At 37.4% G+C, this 14,445-nt stretch overlaps 1 protein-coding gene across 1 annotated transcript in view; it reads right to left on the bottom strand.

Moving 5' to 3' along the window:
• PIEZO2 (piezo type mechanosensitive ion channel component 2) overlaps positions 1-14,445 on the bottom strand; it is a 430,456-nt gene that overhangs the window by 153,455 nt on the left and 262,556 nt on the right. The window contains exons 6-7 of the mRNA XM_033087551.1: positions 9,964-10,174; positions 8,435-8,648 (exon numbers count right to left, since the gene is read on the bottom strand). Of these exons, the coding sequence (XP_032943442.1) occupies positions 8,435-8,648; positions 9,964-10,174 (425 nt within the window). The remainder of the gene's footprint in view (positions 1-8,434; positions 8,649-9,963; positions 10,175-14,445) is intronic.

The raw sequence follows: 14,445 nt of genomic DNA, 5'->3' as shown, positions 1-14,445 counted from the left end.
CAGAAGGAAACATGGAAGATTCCAGAATGAGGTGCTCATGCTAAGCTGGGTTAGACAGACGACCTTTGCAAAGGCTTGCCTGCCTGGTAGGAAGCAGTAGTTGCTTTTGAACACAGTGCCAGGTGTCATGGTTGGGTAGGACATCCCATTTCCCAGGGATCCTGGGTCCACAATATTACCCACTTACAGCCTCAAGGTTGTACCAAGTTGTCCAAATGGGCTCAGGGGTTCTAATATTCATAATCTATTGATTTTCCATTTATCTGTGGAAAGTCAATTAATTTCTCTTTTAGCTCCTATTTTTCACCTTTCAGATGAGCACGATGAACTCTCTCTGAAACCTGCAGAACAAGTCACTTAATCATTAAGAATCTTTTCAGAATGAAACCAAAAATTTGGTTATCCTTGTATCATCTACCTACTCTACAAATTAAACAACTCTATAAATTAACTGCCAGTGCCATCTTAAAAAAAAAAAAAAAAGTAAAGGGAAAGCGTTAACTTGTTTGGGTTAACTTCCATTCCTTAGCATTAAAATGAACTGCTTTACATTTATTTTTCCCCACACACTGACTGGACTGCTTTCAGATGAAGTTCTTGCCAACTGGTCTCCATTAAAAACAATTTAGTCTTTCTGAACTGTTTCTGTTACTAAATCTCGGTTCACGCTAATGCAGGACAAGGCACACCACAGCAATCCTGGGCTAAAATGCAAAAGTGTATTCATTTAAATAACCCTGGATTATATAACCATTTTCAAAGCAAATTGCAACAGGCCTATCAGAAGAACTGAGTGCATTGTTTCATGTTCTAAAGGACCCACTGGCTTCTTCAAACTACAAGAAAAAGACATACAGCATTGAGGCCTTTGTTACGTTTTTACATATTTTTGACATTTTTATGACTAGTATAAAAACAGTATAAATATAATAAATGATATTGTACTTTTAATATTTGTTTTTTAAGATTTTTCTCACTTGTCATGGAATAGTTAATGGGTGGTGCTGGAGTTCTAGGATTTGTTTTTGCTTTTTGACAATGCTTTAGCACTGAAATAAACAAAGTTTTCCTTTACTAAACATAATACATTTGTTTATCCTCATGATTTATTGAAATAGACACAAAAAGGGTAATATACGGCAAGTTGTTGTGTATTTATTTAACAGAAAATCCCACTTTCACAGAGAATGGTCCAAGAATCTCCCCAATTTCTTCCTACCCCTTCATTTTCTAACTTCACAATTTAAGGTGAAAAAAATAGCAAAACAATACATTGAATTTGAGTAAACAAGTGTAATCCCAGCAGTAACTCCTGTTAATGCTTTAGAGAATGCTTAGGAGTTTGAATACAAGCCAGGTGAGATTAGAAGATATAATTTAAAGAATTATTTAGTTACATTCTCATCTCAAAGCTTAACATACACAAAATGTTCATTAATAGGGCTGAGAAATATATTTATGAGTTCCAAGCGTCAACATCATGATTAAAAAAACAATAGGCATTTCACTCTCCTGCCATACCTTTCACCACAGCCTAATCAGAATTTTTAATCTATGTAACTCAAGACTGAAAAACAAAGAACCCACCTTTTAGAATGTTTTTAAATAAGTTTACCTCAGAATTACTTTGGTACTGTCTTCATAAGGAAACAGTCAGTGGTGTACAGCCAAATTACTAAAATTGGTTTGTAATCTATGTCACTAAAAAGTAGAAGTTTATAGCATTCAAATGCATTTTAAGCCTTTAAGGTGTCTCACATTCATGATAATGCAGAATAAATCAGGTCCACCTGCCTTTGTCCCCATCCTCTAGCCAGTGCACCTTCTTTATATTTAATGCAAAAGTCCACAAGATACAAGTTGTCTAAGACTTCACAAACATGGCCAGCCTTTCAGGTAGGAAAACAAGGGAGGACATACACATGTATAGTTGGAGAACTATGAATACTAGCCGCTACCTTTAACTCTTGCTTCATATCTTTCAAAATTTAAGGTGTTTGCTGTCTACAGAGATTCCCTATGAAAATACAAAATGGAAGGCACTTTGAATAAGCCAAATGTTGTTTTGTTCACCATTTTTCTTAGGGATACCTGCCAAAATAATAGTTGTAATAGGGCTCTACTCTATTAAACAAACTGTGTTGAATAGTACATTATCGTTCTTACATTCAGTTATGTGGATTCGTTTTGAAACTTTATTTTGCTGGATCATCTTCAGAAGAGTGGTCACTGATTTTTTATACGGCTATAATATACTACAGTGTTTCAGATTTAGGAAGAATAGTCCTAGTTTCAGACAGTATCTTAATGTTCCCATAACAATCAAATAATGAGCACTGAATTTTGTTTTGGAAGATAAGGGCATGTGACTGCTACGTGCAAAAATGGATGGGAATCACTAATTCTCCTCTCAGTATCACTCCCCTGCTCCACCACTATATTCATCTTGGTCTCCTGTTCATCCCATATACTTGCGGGTCCCTGTTCACCTTCTCCTTACCCTTCCCTGGCTAAATGTATTGGAAAGATTTCACCAGAAGTCAGGATAGAGCTGGAAGGAAGGTGGAAGGAATGGTACCTCTTGGGGCCATTGGGTCAAAAGAGATCATCTAGAGAACAATAAACCCTAGATCTGCGCCACACCTGAAATCTGGGATTTCAATGTATAACACCTGCATGGTGAGGGAATCACAAACAGGTAAGTTATAATGTTGGCCCTGGGTCACTGAAATCCTGAGATCCTGCAGCAGAAGCAAGCCCAGAACAGCTTTTTAGAGGCTCTTTCACAACCGAGAGAACAGGGGGTTGTGTCTTGCTCATCATGAGTGTTACTTGAATTCAGAAGTAATACGGGTGCTCATCTCATCATTACTCAAGAGAGCTAAAATGAAGAACAATATGAATCTACATGGTCAAAACTCAGGGATTGACTAAATTATAATACAGCTACACAATCAAACACTTTATAACCTATGAAAATCACATTAGAAGAATATTTCATAACTTGGGAGAATGCAGAACTTGAAAAAAGCAACTTATAAAACAGTATATGCATTATGATTCAAAGTTTGTTTAAAAAAAGTGCATATACCGTGTTTCCCCGAAAATAAGACCGGGTCTTATATTAAGGTATGCTTCAAAAGATGCATTAGGGCTTATGTTCAGGGGATCTCATCCTAAAAAATCATGCTAGGGCTTATTTTCGGGGAAACACGGCATGTGTAAGAAAAATGCTGGAGGACTATAGACCGAAAATAAACTGTATTTATTTCTGGGAGATATAATTACATTTTTTTACATTGTTTTTCTTTATTCTTTGTTACATTTTCCCAAATAATCACCAACAAACATGTTTCATACTAATGATAAACAAATCAATTCATTTTTCCTAAAAATAATGAAAATTCTCACCGGAGAGCCTATTTGAAAGCTTATGAGAAGATTAAAAACTGTTTGGATTATTTTAAGAGGACAGCTCCACCCGAAGCTGGAGTAGCCATAGCTGGAGTAGCTGTGGCTATGAAATGTGTGACAAATGCCAACATAAGGTAATTTTTTTTTTTGCTAGTTTGCACTTTTTCCTCCAACTCAGAATTTGAAGTTAATAACAATGCTTTGCAATTATGCTTTATGAAAAAGCTACTGTTTTATGTAAATTTTCAAGCTTTCTAAGACTAAAGTGCAATATTCTATCAGCACCAAGCTAATGGGGGGAGGAATCTCCAACAAGACCAACAAGACAGTGTATGTGTATTTGTATATTGCAGTGTAGTCCAAACTGTCTACACCTTGATAAGCAACATAACTTCTAATGATTTACTCTATGAGATTATAGTAACAGATCTTTTAAACTGTTTAAAGTGATTATCTACAAAATGTCTACAACAAGTTATATTGTAATTTTAAGTTTGAGACAATTCAAATGAAAAATAAATATAAGTTATTACACTATTAGAACTGAAATTATCTACACCATAGGTTGGCAAGCCAGGTTTACCATGTTTGGGTACAGATTGTGAGCTCATTAATAGTTTTTATATTTTTAAGTGGTTCAAAAAAAAATCAAAAGAAAAATAATATTTCATGAAATGTGAAAATAATATGAAATCAAAATTTTGGTGTCCTTAAACAAAGTTTTATTGGAAAACAGCCACACTCATATTTTCAAATCTTGCCCATGGCTGCTTTTGTCCTATGATGGCTTCTTGAAAGAATTGTGACAGAGACCATAGGCATGAAAAGTATTAAAATATTCACTAACTGATCTTTTACAGAAAACGTGTTTTCAAGGTAGTTCTAAATATTCTTTATTTTTCCTATTATCTGTCTCTAGATGGAAGAAAAGATGTTCAAACTAGGGGTGCGGTGGGAGGGGACTACTGCCCTATAGAAGATATTTACATTTCTAATTTATCCCCTAAAAGTCAGCCTTCCAACAGTACGAAACATTTATTTATATATGTGTTCTATTAATAAACCAAACATTAAATATCTAAAAGTAGTCAAAGGATTAATTTAATCTAGAACTAAGATCTATATAGAAATTTAGTATTTATTCACTCCTGCCTAAAATAAATATTATGTAAATCTACACCATTAAAGAGGCTCTCTATTGAGTACAAATGACACATAAAATTATAATATATTTAAAGTGTATAACTTCTTGATTTGATATAAGTATACATTTTGAAATAATTACCTCAATCAAGTCAATTAACATCAATCACCCCCTCACATAACCCCTTTTGTGAGTGTGTGTGAGATAGAATGTTTAAGATCTACCCTCTTAGCAAATTTCAACTATTATTAACTATAGTGACCCAGCTGTACATTAGATCCTCTGAACTTACTCCTCTTTTAAGCAAGTTCGTACCCTTTTACCAACATCTCCCTATTTTCCCTACCCCACGGCCTTGGCAATCACCATTATATGAGGTCTGGCAATTAAGTTCACGAAGTTATTGCAATGATGTTGCTAACCTTTTTTGATTTCAGAGGGATTATTCATTATGAATTTGTATCAACTGGACAAATAGTAACCAAGTTTACTATTTGGAAAAGGCTGCATGAAAATGTTAGACAACCTGAACTTTTTGCCAACAATTCATGGCTCTTGCATCGCAACAATGCACCAGCTCACACAGCACTGTCTGTGAGGGAGAGTTTTTAGCCAGTAAACAAACAACTGTATTGGAACACCCTCCCTACTCACCTGACCTGGCCCCCAATGACTTCTTTCTTTGCCTGAAGACAAAAGGAAATATTGAAAGGAAGACATTTTGATGACAATCAGGACATCAAGGATAATACGACAACAACTCTGATGGCCATTCCAGAAAAAGAGTTCCGAAATTGCTTTGAAGGGTGGACTGGGTACTGGCGTTGGTGCATAGCTTCCCAAGGGAAATACTTCGAAGATGACCATAGTGATATTCAGCAATGAGCGCTTTTTCTAGGATAAGTCCACTAACTTAATTGTCAGTTTTTGTACTCTCTGTTCCTATGTGTTTTACTTTTTCTGTTTAGATTCCATATATGTGATACCATATAGTATTTGTCTTTCTCTGTTTGACCTATATCACTTAGCACAAAGCCCTCAAGGTCCACCCATGTTGTCATAGATGGCAGGATTTCATTATTTTTTATGGCTGAATTACATTCCATTATATGTATATATACCAAATTTGGTTTATCCATCCATCCGTTGACGGACACTTAGGTTGTCTATGTCTTAGCTCCTTAGTTTTAACGTGTCTATGTAACATTCTTCTCTTTTTAGACTGAATTATACTTGTTAATTCTCCAGGTTAAATCATCTGGATTTAGAATTAGGTAGGTGGGGTGTGTGTGTGAGTGTGTCTGTGTGTGTGTGAGTGTGTGTGTGTGTATGAGTGTGTGTGTGTGTTGGGTACTAACTTATTTTAACTGAGTATAAGTGGTTTTGAGGCAGGACAGGTAGCCTAGGAAATTGGCAACCCCTTTCAAGGTACAACAGGAGGTGCCTCATTCGTTACACAAGTATCAAGTGACTATATCCAGCACCTACATCTATAGAAAAACAAGAACCAGTTCATCCAGCAAAGCTAATCTCTATGACCCAGACCTAACCTTTAGCTAATTTTAATGTCATATGGTTACTGCAACTCCAATCAGGCATCTGATGCCATGACAGTTCTGGATGAACCAAACAAGGAAGCAAAAGGGGGAAATGGAGGGTCCCACCAAATGAAGGTCTCCTGGTGAGGAGATGAATGAACCACGACTCAAAGGGACATCACCAATTTTCTCCCCGGGGAGGGATACAATTCCCCTAATTGGAACTTCTCAGCATGATTCATTCTCTGAGTTTACCCACACTTTCTTCTCAAGTGTGCGCTTTCATTTTCAATAAATCACTTTCATGCTCCTGCATATGTCTCACTCTTGAATTCTTCCTTGCATGGAGACGAGAACCTGGTCACCACTGCTCAGGGTTGAGTCCTCTCTTGAAAATCCCGGTGAGCCTCTGGTGACAGTTTTCGGAATTGACTATTTTATTTTATTTTATTTTATTTTATTTTAGTATTGCATAAATACAGCCACAAATGAGCTCTTATTATGACCAAATTTTACAATTTTTACAAATTTATTGATTATTTATGAATCAATAAGAGTAAGGTGAGTGGGCACACACACATTGTTTCTTCATATTAATTATCACATAAAGACTATATTAGTATCTCTTGAAAGAAGGATGCAAACCTATATTATTCATATAATTCACATAATACATGATATTATTCATGTATTTTTAAAATATAGATTCCTCGTTTCTCAAAAAGAAGACCAAAATCACCAATACCACTTCCCAGAGACATCCGAGAGAAGAATTCTGGCACAGTTTTCACCTCACCCTCACATTCTCTTCTGATATATATATAGGTATATCGATATATATATAGGTATATTGATATTTATATATATATTATATATATGTATATATAAAGTTACATATACATATTTCATATGTATATAAAACTTTTAATTATGAACTTTTTCATGGAAAAAGAAAAGTTAAAAAAGGGCAATAAATAACCCAGGGCCAATCACCTAGTTTAAATAATTTTCTCTCTCTCGCACTGTCTCTCTCTCTCCTCTCATGTTTGTTGCTAAACCAGTAGAAAGTTGCAGATATCATGACATTTTATCCCTAAATAATTTACCATGTATCTCCTAAAATAATGACATTTTCCTGTAAATCCACAATACAATCATGCATCTAAGAATTAACAAAAATGCTATACTATCAGCTAATAACCAATGAATATTTAAATTTCCCCATTTAACTTAAAAAGTCTTTTAAGAGATTTGTCACTGAACCAGGATATGATCTCCAGTCATATTCATGCTAATTTTAGAGAAGACCGATCATTTGCCTTGTAGAATCCACATTCTGGATTTTTCTGTGTTCCTGTGAAGTCATTTGTTACTTTATATTTCCTATAAACTAGAGGATAGGTCTAAAGGCTTACTTAACATTATGATGTTGTGTACTTCACTATGCAGCACATCCAGAAGGGTAAAATATTGAGCTACCTCAATTTTGGTTATGTCAGTTTTGATAACTGGTTAAGGTGTTGACCCCCATTGTAAAAGTTTGATTTTCCTTTGCAATTGGCAAATAATCAGTGAAGTTATACTTTGTCATTATTGCAAACATCCTTCACTCCAACAACCTTTTTAAGTAATGGTTTTAGTTTGTGACTAGAAACAAGTATTTCATTAAGAATTGATAAATGGTAATTTTCTAGTTCTATTATTCCTTTCCCTTTCATTAGCTGGTATTATTCTGTAAAGAAGAGGTTTCCCTTATTAACTGAGAATAGCTTAAAGGTCCTTCTAAAAAGTCAAAGTAAATGCTGGATTCTTTATAACTTTAATTCACATTTTCATAGTACAGAGTTTGTTTAATAGTCATTTCAGAGTAATGAGTTGGTGTAAATCTAATTTGAAGCAATTAGATTTCTTTTTCTCATCATGGACTCATGTATTTTTATTTTTTTAATTTTTAGAATCAATTAGTTATTTATTAGTATTTTTTGATGCTCAATTTGTCCTCTGTTTGGCCCACGAGAGCTCCTTCTAGCTGGATGCTTGAACACATCATTATTATCGTTTGATGTCAAGTATTCTTCCTGGATTTCTGTCCACAGCTGAGACCATGTGTTGTTCCACTTGCTACAAACAACAGCTTCCCCTCTTTCCTGTCCCAGCGGCATCTCCATCTGAAGAGATCTTCTACTTCCTTCTAGACTGTGTCATTCAATAAATTTAAAATGCTGGACTCCCACCCCACCAACTTTTTGTTTAAGACATCAAGAAGAACCCCTGCAAACTCAAACAAGATCGTAAAAGAGGTCACCTCCTCTTGAAATGTCTTAAAGATTTCTCTTACCTTGCATAGTAGTCATTGGGTGGAACTGCTTCTTGAAAGAATTGGAACTGGTATAAATAGAGTCCAATCAAGTGTCCTGCGGTGAAAATAGCCAGCAGAACACAGAGACAGCTGAACAGCAAAGGATCGAATGTCCGGCACCAGGACCACCAGGTGCACAGACCCAAAAATACAAAGAAGTAGACAGAGGAGGTCAAAGATGGCAACATCATACCTAAGGAAGAAGGAATGCAATCATGAAAAATTGCATAGAACTAGAAAATCATTTACCATTCAGTAATTGCAAGTACTGGAGATTAAGTAGATTTCCTTCATGTGCTTTTAGGTATTGATCAGATTTTTAAAATATTAATCACATTTTATTTACAAAATCAAAATTAATGCTATTTTTATTATGAAAAAAGTCACACATGAAGTGATATTTGTAAATATGGGGAAATACCAGATGATGAAAAAATTCTACCTGTGGTGTTTGAGCCAAGTAAACATCTACTTTTCATACCAGTAGAATTTGGCATATTTACTTGCATATTTCCATCTTTTATTTCTCCCTAAAAGTTTTCAGGAATACTTGTACGTCCATTTCAACATTCCTCAGTACTATTTTTAAAATAATGATTTTTTTTTGTTTGTTTTTGGTTAACTAAGATTCATAATAATATTATGTCTCATGGCAGTTAAAGTCTCACTAAAACTTTGTCCTACCTGACAAAATTTGATTTGCCCTATCACCAAAAGGGGAAATGTAAAATGAAGTAATTCCTCTACAGGCATTTAAAAAACTTTTTTGGGGAGGCATTTTGAAATGACTTCTCATTAAAATACTGGATTACATTTCTTGAGAAATTCTATTCTCCTTTCCACTCTTTAATTTTCCTATTAAAAAACAATTAAATTGTTTCATTTTGTGAAATTTCAAGTAAGCAGTATGGAATAAACTTCACAGTAGCTCTGAAACAATGGTGAACAGGGAAATGGAAGGAGAAAAAAGATTAAGATAACAGTATATGGAACAAGCAGTCTGTAGCCAAAATTTAAAGGAAGTGGGTGTCTGTGCTGGAAGATTACAATCTAACTTAGGAAGAAAAATAGTAAATTCTGGAGAGTTAAATTACGACCGCTAATGAATCAATGTAAACAGACATGGTTCCGGAGTGCACATGTGCAGCTCTGGATGGGTACACTAAAATTGTTCATTGTAGCAGGTCACCATTCATAAACTCTGAGGGAGAATAGTTGTTTTACTGACCTACACATAAAAAATGACATCACTTAACAGATACGGAAAAAGATTGCTTTACAGAGGTTAACAAGAACCATCTAAAAACATAAAAAATAGAACTGCACTGGAAAAATTATTTGTGTGTGTCGTTTGTACATGTGGCCACTTTTACAAAAGCTACAGTTATTATTTTGGTATCGTGGTATAGAATTACTCCCTTCTTTATTTTCTCTTCGACCATTTTTTTCAGTTTTTTCATTCTTCGCCAAAGTACCACTGTGCTCTACCCAGTATTGGAAACTCTTACCTGATGAACCAAGTAAAATCGTCACAACAACTTTTCCAGCAGTGGTTATCATGTTGCCAATAAACTCCTTAAGCTTAGAAGCTACAAAGGCAAGCCTGCGGAAGATTTTTAATTTTGTGCTTTCTTCCGTCTCGCCTTCAACACCATCTCCTGCATCTAAATCCTCTTCATAGATCAGTGCCTCTTCTGAATCCATTTTTCCTCCTCCGGCCTAAATAAATGAAAAAACAAAAGAAAAAACAGAAAACACAGCAGTCCAGAACTCTGATTAAATGGTTTGTAATTTATGGGTCACTCAATGAGGTGATTTCACAAATCACGAAAAAAAATGCAAACAACCACTTAAGTCCCCCAGGTCTCTGATAGTCTCTGTATAAACACAAGGAGCTCTGATCTTTCTGGAATAAGCAAATAAGAAACATCACTAATCTTAGGGTCCCTAAGAGTATGTCATCTTACCTACATGAGCACATTTTTTAGAGGCAGAACAAGAAACTATCTGAAACATCTATTAATAATCTAAGTTTTCATCAACTTGGGTTTGGTTCCTCAAATTTACTGGGTTTGCCAGAAAGATGACTGGAGGTCTGACTTCAACTGAAAGGGTCTTAGGGCAAATCAGTGCTTAGGAAATCCTTCTTCCTGAAGTTTATCTTTGTTCACTATTTTAGTATTTCCTGGCCGCGGGAGGATGAGTGGTCTTGGGCTACTTGGCTAAATATGCAGTCACTTCCTATTTTATCCTTTTAGAGAATAATATACTTGTTTAATCCTAGACAGTTCAGCACCTCAGTACAATTATTAGATATTTATGGAAGAAACACATGTACAGAACATACACATATTTTCATGTATTATTTTAAACTGAGTACATTAGGGTGCTTTTGTTTGTTTTGTTTTTAAATAATACATAGGAATTTTTTTTGACTAATTAGAATCTTTCTCTAGAAGGGTTAGGATATTTTTAAAGGGATTATAAATATAAACCATCACCTTAAGACAAAAGGAGGCTGTTTCAGATGCATGAAACTTTGTTTGCTTTTGCCCCTAGGCTGACAGACTTCCTGTCTTTTAGCCAGATTGGAAAAATTGCAGCTGGCGGCAGAGCCAGCAGGGTCTTCAGGCCCAGTTCAGACATCTATTTAAGGCTTAAAGAGTAGAGCCTGGCCTCTCTATTTATCCATTTGAAAGGTTCTTTTCTGGTAGACGTTGTTCAGATACTTATATAATATTCACTGACGATATCTGAACCTCTAACAAAGCACAGGTTCACTGGAGGAAGGCAGGCATAGAGAAGGATGGTACAAAGTTCACGTAAGTGCAGAGTGGCCTTGAGGACTCAGATCTTGTTTGCCTAGAAGGGTACAATCACTACTGACTTAAGTTGGCTGTTGAAAAAGCCAAGACTACAGGATGCACCCCTACACACACACACACACACACACACACACACACACACACACACACACACACACAGATTTAATCCTGGGCTTATTCATGTCCCCATATTTGGTTCTACTGTATTCTATCATGACACATTTATATTTTTTCCTGAAGGAAAAGAAATATCTGATACTTCTTCATTAAGATTTTTCTATCTGTTTAAGGCCTGGTGTGTGTTAGCATCTCTAGTAAGAGATATAGCAATTAATATGAAAACAAGTGAAAAAAAATTAGCAAGCTGAATATCTCACAGTGATAAATGCTATTCAGAGAATTAAAATAGAGTACTGTGATTATGAGTGGCAGGGTAGGTATTTTAGATTCTGAGGTCAGGGAGAGCCTCCCTCAGGAGGTAACATTTAAGCTAAGATCTGAATGTCACAAAGTCACCCACCCATGTGGAAAATCTTAGGCAAGAGCATTCCAGGGAGAAAGAAGAGCTGGTCAAGGTTTCCTGGTGGGTCCAGAAAGAAGGCATGTGTTCCAAGACCTACTTCTTTTTCCACCTCTGGCTGGTACTTCAGCCCACCTACCTAAAGCCCACCTGTGGAGCAGACACTCACAACCTCCTCCCTCCTTTGGCTGTGGATAAGCTGCATACGCTGGGACACCAGGGAGAAGGATGGCCCCGTCCATCCTCCCCTCTACCGTGCAGCACCTTGTGTTCCCTTTCTCTCGGATCACCCCATGAACAAACATGCTTCACCATCTCACTTTAGAAGAACACACACCTTCCAACCCACATTTGCCTCACAAAGCACAACTCTTTAAGAGTTGGCTAGCTGCATGGTGTCACTTTCCCCACACTTAATTTCTCTGGAACCCACTGTGACAGGACTTTGATTGCCAACCTCCGAACCTACTGAGGGGGTACAATGATGTGCTTCACACGGCAATCCCCAGGGAGACTGCAGCTAGGAGGTCATTGCTGTGGTCAAGGAGAGGTGAATAGCAGAGCGGAAGAGAGTTACGTGTCGTTTCAGTATGTTTTGGAGGTTGAGTCAGAAAGGCTAGCTGGTATATTTGATGCAGAGGTAGGAGGAATAGAGGAGAATCGAAAACAGTTTCTATATTTTTGTCTTTCTTATAAGATGAGGACAACCTGGAGTGGAGCGGGTTGGAGGAATTCAATTCTGAGATTCTTTTCAGGCATTGCTGTTGGAGGTGTCACCAGGGCAGCTAGTATAAGAATTTGGAGTGCTGGAGAGAGGCGGGAACCGACGAGGTGCATTTGAGGTTCACTGGCATATGGATGGTTTTTAAAGTCACAATGTGATGAGATTACCTGGAGAGTATAGAGAAGTTCCACCTCTCAGGTGCTGCCACACCCTGGGACCAGTCTGTCTCCCCAGCCTAATCCTCATCTCTTTGCCTAGAAGCATGACATGCAGGAAGCCATGTGGGGAACCCAGAATCCACAGGTTCTCTTTGCCTTGGGACATGCTAGTCCCTTCCCAGATCCTAAGGCCCTGGCTTACATGCTAGCTCTTCTTTCTGCCTGTTCCATCTCCTCTAAGCAGAGTTACTGAGGTGGATCAATCTAGTGACACTGCTGCTATGGCACCCACTTTGCCATCCATAGAGCTGTTCATTGGGCATCTGCTGCTTAATATCCCCTCACAATAGGTGAACAACACATTAAAAATCCTCCTTGAAGAAGTAAGTTTGGCCAAAACCTTCAGTCACTGTACTTGAAAAAAGGAGACAGAGAGAACATAGCTAGAGCTGCCTGGGTCACAGAAACATGCTGGTAAGACTCATAATAAATGACTTATTATTCAATTATAGAATTGCTACGGATGTAGATTTAATCAAGTAGAAATCTCTTTGTGAGGTTAAACAAATGCATTTCCCTGACCTCTCTTAGGCGGGACTGGGGACACTGTGATTTTTATAAACATACCACTGCACTTGAGGTTTTTCATTGTTTTTGTACCAAAATCCCTGAGGCCCTCTGTTGGAAATGCTTTCCAAACCTGTCAAGCTGAGAGAGAGCCGAAAGTGAGACGGGTGTGACTCTGTAAGTCCCTACTGTCCAGGCTGGGACAAAACTGCCATTAGTCACGTCAGGCCAGCTTATTCACAGGTAGGATTCCTCCCCCCAAATGATTTGCCTGGTGAAGTATAAACAATGACAATCCAGAAGAGCCTCTACTCACTCCAACATATTTACTAACAAGCCGCCTTGCTGGTCAGTTATAATCTGTCCCTGCATTGGAACACACCTTGATTCTGGCCTTGAAGCTAAGAAAGAGGAGCTGTAAATAAAGATTTAGTCCTCCTGGTTCCTGAGCTATCACAGAAATTAAAGTCAAGAAGAACGCTTTACAGTTTAAAAAGCCACATACAATATTATTTATCATTACTGTCCGTGTCAAAATCTATAACTTATTTGAAGAACTGTCAATCCTTTAACTTGCCGTCTTTAAAAGTTCCTGGCTTCCAAATGTGCCCACCTGTATTATGGTAGCGTCTCTCATTTCATGAGAGGAAGCTCTACGTGGTGTGGGCTCAGCGGCGTGCGGGGCCCACTGTTCTCAGACCGGCTCAGCCTAAACACAGAGCAGCCTCTGCAGCTCACCCCACCGCTGCCTCCCGAGAGCCCACCCCACCAGTCATAGCATCCGCCCTCATTTCCACTCAGATTTGGACAGGGAAGACACCATATAGTGTAGAACCCCAACAGCCGTATTTCTTTACCTCCAAGCACTGAAAGAGTCAACCTAGGTTGGAATAAATACTAAGGATCGCCTGGGAATCTTTAAGAGGACAGAGTACCAAGCTCCATCCAAAATTTCCTAAAGCAGAAATTCCGAGAGTGAATCCCAGATCTGCATGAGTAAAGAGCTGCCATAGGTGACTCTGAGGCAGCTCGCCTAGAACCCACACACTGGATGACAACTGCCACCACTGAGCCACTGAATCTACATTCAGCTGACGAGGCAAAATCTGCAATATGTTGTCTGACACGTCGTATCTTAGGCAGACTCCCTTAAATGACAAATATATCGCAGTGATTTATCTGTGAAGCCCCTTTAG

The sequence above is a fragment of the Rhinolophus ferrumequinum genome, chromosome 19 (assembly GCF_004115265.2).
Source record: "Rhinolophus ferrumequinum isolate MPI-CBG mRhiFer1 chromosome 19, mRhiFer1_v1.p, whole genome shotgun sequence".
NCBI lineage: Eukaryota > Metazoa > Chordata > Mammalia > Chiroptera > Rhinolophidae > Rhinolophus > Rhinolophus ferrumequinum.
Note: the sequence above shows the minus strand (reverse complement) of the source record. Positions and strands in the feature narration are given on the sequence as shown.